This window comes from Leptonychotes weddellii, chromosome 15, assembly GCF_054177405.1.
Source record: "Leptonychotes weddellii isolate Sample4059 chromosome 15, ASM5417740v2, whole genome shotgun sequence".
Classification (NCBI taxonomy): domain Eukaryota; kingdom Metazoa; phylum Chordata; class Mammalia; order Carnivora; family Phocidae; genus Leptonychotes; species Leptonychotes weddellii.
In genome coordinates, this window is record NC_138383.1 from 50339815 (window position 1) to 50350067 (window position 10253).

General features: G+C 47.3%; 1 protein-coding gene across 2 annotated transcripts in view; it reads left to right on the top strand.

The window, feature by feature from the left end:
- The window catches only part of MIS12 (MIS12 kinetochore complex component), a 4418-nt gene extending 461 nt beyond the window's left edge, over positions 1-3957 (top strand). The window contains exons 1-2 of one of the 2 annotated variants that reach the window (XM_031021879.2): positions 838-2015; positions 2183-3957. In XM_031021879.2, coding sequence (XP_030877739.1) covers positions 2223-2843 — 621 coding nt within the window. In that variant the 5' untranslated portion in view covers positions 838-2015; positions 2183-2222 and the 3' untranslated portion in view covers positions 2844-3957. Of the gene's footprint in view, positions 1-837; positions 2016-2182 lie in introns of those variants that run through there. The other variant, XM_006750578.3, reaches the window with a different exon arrangement.
- Positions 3958-10253: the final 6296 nt, after the last annotated feature.

The following is a 10253-nucleotide window of genomic DNA, read 5'->3' on the forward strand; positions in this document are numbered from 1 at the left end:
CAACCTGTTGATAGAGTGCTGAGTGTATTGCTTGCCCTGGGAGGGATGAAGGGCAAGATGGGACGTGTTTGAGAATCGCAGGTGTAGACCGAGCTGAATCTTCCCATTCGTGGGGCTTGATTAGGATTGGGTGGGGGTCCTGCACTTACAGTCCGGGATTGGTAGAAACAGGTGAGGCAAGGGTTTCAGAATCTTACCGGACATATTATGGATTCTTCCCACTGCAGAGTTGATCCCATTGAACAATGAAAATATTCTGGTTTCCCAGAATAAGAAAGTCATCCTAATGTAAATAGTAGGTTAGGTGGGATGGGGAGAGTGTAGGTTCAGCCCTCGGTGTCCAGCCTGTGTGTGTGGGGTACATACATGGTTTTGGTTTTCTTTCTTTCTTTTTTTTAATAAATAAGTTCTCATAACTTTTTTAAGAGAGTGCCTGAGCGCGTGAAGGGTTGGGGGGCAGGGACAGAGGAAGAGAGAGAATATCTTAAGAAGGCTCCACACTGGGTGGGGCTTGATCTCACGACCCAGAGGTCATGACCTGAGCCGAAGCGAGGAGTTGGACACTTAACTGACTGAGCCACCCAGGAGCCCTGGTTTTGGTTTTCAAAAAGCAACACCCTAAAACAATTTTGACACCTACCAGACTAGCAAAAATTAGAATGTTGAGGGCGCCTGGGTGGCTCAGTTGGTTAAGCGACTGCCTTCGGCTCAGGTCATGATCCTGGAGTCCCGGGATCGAGTCCCGCATCGGGCTCCCTGCTCGGCGGGGAGTCTGCTTCTCCCTCTAACCCTCCTCCCTCTCATGCTCTCTGTCTCATTGTCTCTCTCGCAAATAAATAAAATCTTCAAAAAAAAAATTAGAATGTTGCATAATATCAAGTGTTGATAAAGACATGAGAAATTTTCATATACTGCAAGGGGGAGTGTCAGTCGGCCTCACCTGCCTTCTCCCCCCAGAGAACATTTCGCAGTATTTAGAGAAAAATCATGTATGAGTAAGCCACATGGCTCAGCAATTACTTGCCAATGTGAAAAGCCTGCAAGTCCCTGAGGAGACATTATGGGAGGGTGTTCATGACAACATTGTATCTGGGAGCAAGGTGCTGACAGCAAACCAGGTGTCTGTCACAGGAATGGGCCTGCCGAGTGCGGCGGATGCATGTGATAAAGTTGATGGAGTACTTCAGTAAAAAGCAATGACATAAGATAACATGAAGTGATTGCAAACATAAAGAAAAATGTAAACATCTGCATACAAAACTTTTTCAGGAATATCTAAAACTGGGGCGCCGGGTGGCTCAGGTGGTTAAGAGCTGCCTTCAGCTCTGGTCGTGACCCCAGGGTCCTGGGATTGAGCCCCGCGTCGGGCTCTCCCTCTCCCTCTGCCCGCCACTCTGGGCGCACACTCTCTCTCTCTCTCTGTCAAATAAATAAATAGATAAATAAATTCTTAACAAAAAAGACTACCTAAAACTTATCCGAGGTGAATTAAAGATGGATTGAAAAGGCACATGTTAAAACGCTAGAGTGGGTTCGTATGGGAGATGAAAGATGGGAGAATAAGAAAGGACCAGAAATAGAGCGCCCTGAAATAGGAAGTATCCACTCAGTGCTGTCCAGCCAACGCTCCTTAAACAGGAAGACAGAGTGGTGGTTAATGAAGGCCCACGTAAGGCCTGTTGAAAGAGTTTGAACTTGATCCTGAAGGAAGGCATGGGGGGGTGGGAGGAAATGAAAATAGATGAGTACGTGAAGGGGAGTTGGAAGAACAGCATATAAGGTTGTGGTCAAGAAGGAGCACTTGGGGAGAGGTTACAAGTAGCGATGGCCGGGTGGCTGTGAGAACAGAGGACAAAGGCCATTGAAACTCAAGAAACCGCATCTCTCAGGCATTGCTTAGGTCCTCCATCCAAATGTGAAAGCGGTCCAGGATGATAGCAGAGTTCAGGAGACTGAGCCCTGGGCCAGAGCCCTCTTCAACGAGAAGTGAGGGAAAGAGCCTCAGAGAGCCAAGGGTTTGTATCCTGTTGTGGACGAGGAGGGCTGCAGGTAGCATTAGGCTTCAGGAAACACACACTCCTTGAGTTGTGTTCGCCTGCTTCCTGGCTCTCTGGAATAGGATTTGTCACTTTCATCAGATGATTTCTTACCCAGATGAATTTTTTTTTTTTTACATTGGCAGATTTTTTCCAGTGAAAATTAACCACGCAAAGTAAGCGAAGATGTCTGTGGATCCAATGACCTACGAGGCCCAGTTCTTTGGCTTCACGCCACAAACCTGCATGCTGAGGATCTACATCGCATTTCAGGACTACTTGTTTGAAGTGATGCAGGCCGTCGAGCAGGTTATTCTGAAGAAGCTGGATGACATCCCGGGCTGTGAGATTAGCCCCGTCCAGATTCGTAAATGCACAGAGAAGTTTCTTGGCTTCATGAAAGGACGTTTCGATAACCTTTTTGGCAAAATGGAGCAACTGTTTTTACAGTTGATCCTGCGTATTCCCCCAAACATCTTGCTTCCGGAAGATAAGCCTCAGGAGATGCACCCCTGTACTGAGGAAGAATTCCATCTTCTCCAGAAAGAAATCGAACAGCTACAAGAGAAGTATAAGACTGAATTATGCGCTAAGCAGGCCCTTCTCGCAGAATTAGAGGAACAAAAAATTGTTCAGGCCAAACTTAAGCAGACATTGGCTTTGTTTGATGAGCTTGAAAATGCCGGCAGAGATCACGGGACTAGTGATTTTAGGGAGAGCTTGGTGTTCCTGGTCCAGAACTCCAGAAAACTCCAGACTATTAGGGACAATGTGGAACAGGAAGGCAAAAGAATGAAAATATCTTAATTTCTAAGTAGTAACAGGAGCTCATTAGAAAGTAGAATAGTAGAGATTTATATCAGTGATATTCTAGTGAACTGTACATCTTACGGGATTTCCTTTGTTTGCTCTTTGCTGTACTCCACACCTCGCTCTGTCTTGGTCCACTCTGCTGAGGTAGCTCCGCACACCCTGGACTAATCTCTGGAGCATCTGTTCCCTAGCGACCTCTCGTCAGCGGGTCGGGATTCCTGGTCCAGTAACAATTCCCTGGGGGCCATGACTGAAGAGGCAGGGTCTCCCTGGCCGGTCAGAGATGTTTGTAAAGCTGTTCCTTGGTCCTCTGTAACTTGGTCCTTTCGACTTACTCCTTGGATGCGATCAAATGAGAAAAAGGTGCAGTGGCTGGCTTCGTTATGAACCAGCTGCTGCCCCGCGAGACTGAAGCCAGCTCAGCCTGCCTGCTCTCGTCCGCCAGCGTGTCTTGCGCGGGGACGTCAGCCGAGGGAAAGAAGCGAGTAGAACGATACACATGATCTTCGAGAAAGAGCAAACAAGTTGTTTTCGTTCCTAAACTAGAACCTCTCTGTGACGTGGAGCAGTCCGCCGTCGGGGAGCCCAGCAGGGGAAGACCGTGGGCGAAGGAGAGGCAGGTCTCACTGGGGCAGAAGGGGAAGCCCGGAACAGAGCCAAGAGCAAAGTTGATACGAACTGACCGCTAGGCATTTATATCATTTTTTTCATACCTCGGTTAGTTTTGGAATCTGCCCTGTACCTAATATTTTTTAAATTATTTATTCATACTCCTAAGCATCAAATATTTAGTACCCACAGTGGGGAAATTTTAGCTGTCTTGTGCTTAAATTTAGTGGAGTCTAATATTTTCTTCTGAAATTAATCCATGTGACATGTTGCGTCACCCAGAGAAAGAGCATGAATAGCAGTCAGGGCGTTTCCCTCCGTGTCTTCCTTAAAGAACAGGATTTGGAGTTTCTCCCTTATGCAGAAGAGTAACTTGGGACATTAATGTTTGCAATTAAATATTCATAGATTTAAGATGCCTGTGTTTACCTGGAATATGTTTATCATCAGAGAGTCTTTTTTCCAATCCTGTACATGAAATGCACCTATTTTAAAGGCTTTGGTTGTTGATTTTCTGTTATTTAAGTAACCTCAGCGCCCAAGGTGGGGCTTGAACTCATGACCCCAAGACCAAGAGTCGCATGCTCCACCGACCGAGCCAACCAGGCTCCCCATGTTTGTAGCTTATTTAAAATCTCATATAGGGGTGCCTGGGTGGCTCAGTCGTTAAGCATCTGCCTTCAGCTCGGGTCATGGTCCCAGGGTCCTGGGATTGGGCCCCGCATCGGGCTCCCTGCTCGGCGGGGAGCCTGCTTCTCCCTCTCCCACTCCCCCTGCTTGTGTTCCCTCTCTCGCTGTGTCTCTCTCTCTGTCAAATACATAAATAAAATCTTTAAAAAAAAAAAAAATCTCATATAGAGGGGCGCCTGGGTGGCTCAGTTGGTTAAGTGTCCAACTCGATTTCGACTCAGATCATGATCTCACAGTCATGGGATCAAGCCCTGTGTTGGGCTCAGCACTCGGTGTGGAGTCAGCCTGAAGATTCTCTCCCTCTCCTCCTCCCCCTGCTCCTGTGTGTGTGCATGCTCTCTCTCTCTCTCTCAAATAAATAAATCTTAAAAAAAAAAATACTATAGAGGGTTAAATGGTGATTCCCCCAAAGGCATGTCCTCGTCCTGATTCCTGGAACCTGTCATTGTGCCTTATTTGGAAAAGATGGTCTTCTGCAGGAATAATTAAGGATCTAGAGATAAGGGGAGCATCCTGAATTACCTGGGAGGGCCCTAAATCCAGTGGCCAGTGTCTTCACTAGACAAAGGCAGAGCAAGATTGGAGACAGGAGAGGAGGAGGCAGGGTGACCGCAGAGGCAGGTGGGAGTGACGGGGCCACGCGCCAGGAACACCAGCAGCCACCACCAACTGGAAGAGACAAAGACGAGGTTCCTCCTGGTGCCTCTGGGGGAGTGTGACACCCTCGCCCTGGATGTCTGGGGCCAGAGCAGGGGGAGAATGCATTTCTGTTCTTTCAAGTCACTAGGTTTGTTACATGTTAATTGTTAGACCTGATTAAGCTAGGATATTAGCGTATTCACACTCAGAAGGAGGTGGGTTGCTTACTAAGGAAGCAACAGCCCACACCTAGTTGTCCTCACAGATGCAATAATACGGTTTGTCTGAAGGCACTTAAAATATGGTGGTGATCTGGACAGAAGGGTGAAATCCACAGTGTTTAGAACTCAGGAGTTCAGGGGCGCCCGGGTGTCTCAGTCGGTTAAGCGTGCGACTCCTGATTTCAGCTCAGGTCTTGATCTCAGGGTCGTGACTTCGAGCCCCACGTCAGGCCCCACACCCCTCTTAAGAAAACAAAACCCAAAAGACTCAGGAGTTCGTTGCGTGTTGAGTAAGCACTTAGTAACTGGTGGATATTGATACTGTCTGCCATAGTAATCTCAGCAGGGACAAAGTCATCTCCTTGGCCTCGTTGTTCTCTGATAATTAAATTCCTCCCTCAAAAATTCAGAAATAAGTCAGGATAACAAGCCCCCGGTCACCCCTCTGCTTCATGGCCCCGTTCCCATCCAGCATCCGTCTCGCCGCATTTCCTACTCCCCTCTACATTAGAGCCTCTGACTGTGATCCCAACCGTCGGTTTCCCCAGATGCCAGATTCCCACAATTCTTCCTCACGGTCACGCCCAGCGGTCGACCCTCCAGCTCCTCAGTTACTCTCCACCAAGTCCAGCCCCCCTCACCCCCCACCCTCTGTCCACAGATTTCTACAGAGCGAGGGGACACGCAGAGGTCATTGTAGTGAGATCAGAGGGTTCACACGCCCCTCAAAGAACTGGCATCCACCTCGTTGACAGCTAGCCTTGAAGGAGATCTTGTGGCACTGTTACATGCACCAGGAAGAGGAAGGACTCTGTCATCTCTAAGAGATTCGAGGGAGGCCAGAAGAGACCCCTCCCCATCCTGCCCTTGGTGGGCATTTCTAAGGTCTCTATATTAATCTCCAAGGGACCTGGAACACTGAGCCTCAAGAGAGGTCATCATCGCTTGAACATGAACAAGATGGAGGGCCAGCAATGGAGTCTGAATGGTCAGCACTCCTACCACTATCAACCTTCTAGAAATAGAAGGGATTATAGGGGACCACTGTATAAGAGGTTCTGCACTCAGTCCTTAGGAGTGTGTGCGGGAGGCGGGGGGGTTGGGGGGAGGTTCCCCAGGGTTGTGGGGAGGTTCCCCATACCACCTGCAGGTCCTGCAAGTCAACTCAGTTCTGACCCAGCGTACCCAGCGATAACATCAGATTCACCAGGTCAGGGGCTCGGTCCAAGACAGCTGCACTGCTATTCAGATCCCAGTCGCAAGTCCTGGTTGCTCACCTGGGCTTCTGACCACTTGGCTGTCAATCACAGGTTCCCATGACCCCCTCCTTGGGCTCCATTATTTTGCTAGAGAGGCTCACAGACCTCAGGAGACCTGTTTACCCATTAGACTACCAGTTTACTTCAAAGGATACACGAATCAACAGCCAGATCAAGAGATATATAGGGCGAGGCCCCAAACAAGGGAGTTTTAGCCCCCATAGGTTTGGACCCAGCATGGCGGTATGAGGGAGCTTTCCAAAACCCCTCCTTTTGAGGCTTCATCACATACATCGTCGGCCACTGGTGTTCGAAGTTGGGTCCCTACCTTACACCTTGTATGAAAATGAACCCCAAACAGATCAAAGATCTGAATGTAAATGCTGAAACCATAGAAATGCTTGGGAGAAAACCCAGGCCTAACTCTTCCTGACTTTGAACTAGGCAGGAGCTTCTTAGACATGGCACCCAAAACACACTAGCAGCAAAGGAAAAAAATAGATAAACGACATCATCAAGATGAAAAAAAAACCCTTGGTACATCAAAGACACCGTCACAAAAGTTAAAAGGCAAACCACGGAATGGGAGGAACATTTTGCAAATAATATCTGATAATGGACTTTATTCAGAATACATGAAGAACTCATAGAATTCAAGACAAATGGCCCAATTTTATTCGATTTTTTTTGCATGGTTTTTATTTATTTATTTATTTATTTATTTTTAAAGATTTTATTTATTTATTTGAGAGAGAGAGAATGAGAGAGAGCACATGAGAGGGGGGAGGGTCAGAGGGAGAAGCAGACTCCCTGCCGAGCAGGGAGCCCGATGCGGGACTCGATCCAGAGACTCCAGGATCGTGACCTGAGCCGAAGGCAGTCGCTTAACCAACTGAGCCACTCAGGCGCCCTTGCATGGTTTTTAAAGTAATCTCTACACCCAGCATGGGGCTCAAACTCATAACCCCTGATCAAGAGTCGCACGCTCCACTGATTGATCCAGTCAGGCGCCCCCCACCTTTTTTTTTTTTTTGCATTTTTTCAAATGGCCTGATTTAAAAAACGGGTAGAGGATCTGAATAGATGTTTCTTCAAAGGTAGACACTTGGCTGGTAAGCTCAGGAAAAGCTGCTTGATGTCCTCACCATCAGGGAAATGCAAATCAAAGACACAAAGAGATTTCACTTCATACACACTAAGGTTATGACTTAAAAAAGAAAAAGACAAGTTTTGTCAACGAGGCGGAGAACTTGGAACCCTCCTACAATTCTGGTGAGAATGTACAATGGCGCAGCCAATTTGGGAAACAGTCTAGCGGTTTCCATATGAGTCAGCAATCTCACTCTTAGAGAAAAGAAAACACGTGTCCACACTCACAACATTGTACGTGAATGTCCGCAGCAGCATTATTCACAGTAACCACAAAGTGGAAACAACCCAAATGAATGCAACTACTGGATGGATACGTAAAATGTGGTGTATCCAGACAATGGGATATTGCTTAGCAATAGAAATGAAGCGTTACTACCCGCTGCCACAGGGATGAGCCTCGAAAACAGCGTGCTTAGTGAAAGGAGCCAGTCACAAAGGACCTTGTACTGTATGATTCCATTTATAGGAAATGTGCAGACCAGGCAAATCCAGAGAGAGGAAGTCAATTAGTGGTTGCCTAGGGCTGGGGGCTGGGTGGGGGGTTGGAGGGAGATGGGTAAGGTGTGAAGGGTTTCCTTTCAGGGTAATGAAATATCCTAATATTGATTATGGTGATGGTCGTGCAACTCTGTGAATATACTAAATGCATGAGTTCTGCGGCATGTGAATTGTATCTCAATGACGCTGGTAAAAATAATAAGAGTACACACTCCAGAAACAATGCCTGGGTTCATCTAGCGCCTTCACTGGTCTTGCGACCTTGGCCAAATCACTTCCCCTATGTCTGTTTCCTCATCTGCAAAATGGGGAAAATAAAAGAAACTCCTCACGGGCTTGAGAGCCTTCAAGTCATATAAGACATCCAGCCTGTCACGCCCTAATTTCCCTTATTAACACAGTGGGCTCCATGAAGGTAAGGGTTGTATCTGTCTTGCTAATGACTATCTCCAGTGCTAGATACCCAAGAAAAAATGAAACACTTACAAAATTGCTCCATTTATTCTCCCAGCTTGAGGTTCCACTGTCCCACACAGCTAAATTCCAACTGTGTCCCCCAACATAAACTTCCTGCTGTCCCTTGGTATCCAGAAACCACTGTTCACTTCACTGCCTCCGTATACCTACCCACCCCTGACAGCTCAATGTGCAATAGGACAAGTTGCCCAAAAGAGTCGTCTCTCCTGCCATCATCATTTGGGATCTGCTGAGAGTCACTTTACTGGATGTCTTTGTTATTTTTGCCTGCTCACCCTCCATGGTCATGGTGAGCAGTTTTCCTTTGGGAAACCTTCTTTCCCATTGCATCCTATCTTCTTGGGGACTGTGTATCAAGTTCTCTCTTACACCTTCCGGCCAAAGGTGGGCAAGTGACCCTAGCCAGGTCGGTGAGACACTCTCTAGGATTTGGTTCTTGAGCAACATGGCCAAAGGACGCCCAAAATGGGCCCATTTGTTTTTTACGGTTGAACCCTGAAAAGACAGTCCATTAGTACTTGACTGGAGCGGCTGGGTATTTTGGACAAGGGAGCCTTTTATTGGAAGCCCAGAAGTTGGAGGACAATTGAGAGCTCCATCTAGGGAAGCAGTAACTGAAATTAGGTGGGCGGTGGAGGGGATATGGGACCAAATATCGTGGGATATTTGAACTATGTAAGAGGAAAATTGGCCAGGCCAGGCATAAAGGGATGCTGAAAGTACACATGGATTGTGGGAGAATAGTAGAATTTTAATATTTAACAGTAGAAATTTAATATTAGAAAATGTGGGCCAAGCTCCTGCTGGACCCCAGTGGAATCAGGAATTTTGAGATATGAGAAATTTCAGGTGTTTCAGGAATTTCAGGGTATGGGGGGAAAGTAAGGGCTAATAGAGGGGTATATGGGTGTATGGGAAGACAGCAATTCATTCCGGGGATGGGGGGAGCACAGCAGTGATGCAGAGAATGTTGGGGAAGGCTGGAGCACCATATCAGAGAGGCAGTGATAATCCTAGTTTTGGGGGAACCGCACAATGAATCCTGAAATAAGGGGATCACATGGGACTGGACATTTAGGGGAATATTGGAGCCTATGTTCAGACTGTAGAGGCAAGAGGATCTAATTACAATATAGTCTCATAGGAACCGGATATGGGAATTTGGGGTAGAAATTGGAGGCATATGTTGAGGAACAGGGAACTCAGGTTCTGGGAATGGAGGGGAGAAGCTACTCTCAGGGCATTAGTGGAGGGGAGAATATTGGGGAATCATATCCTGAGTAGTCCCTGAAGGACTGTCTAATGAGGGGTTCTAGGAGATGTACGAATGGAAAACAATAGGACTGTCTGGAGAACACGGAGCTATGTATTGGAACTCAGTGGCTAGTCAATATTAAAAGTCGGTAGGATATGCAATATCCAAGACTGAAGGCTGGAAACCAGTGAGAAGTACCTACCGCAGGTACCATGGAGACTTAATTTTGGGGAATTGTGCCACTAATTATCGGTGGGGGGGTGGCGTTATTGTAATAAATCATGGGTGTAAAGCACAGGCTGATGTCAGGGAACAGTGGGTATTGAATTTGCAGCACAGCAATGAAATGCAGAGGGGCAAGATGCTAAGCCCCACGGTGATGCGGGATCACGGGAACACAGAACTGGGAAGTGACAAGGCTCTGATATTGGAATATGCTGAGCTTATAAAGACACAAGCTGGGTGGGGGGGCAGATTCTAGAGCTTACTGGGGGTACCGTACTGGGGCAGAAGTGTCTTGATAATGGAAGCAGGTGGAGACTGAATCTGAGAGGCAGCAGGTGAAGCCACAGAGGACAGTCATGGACCTGCAGTCAGGGGACAG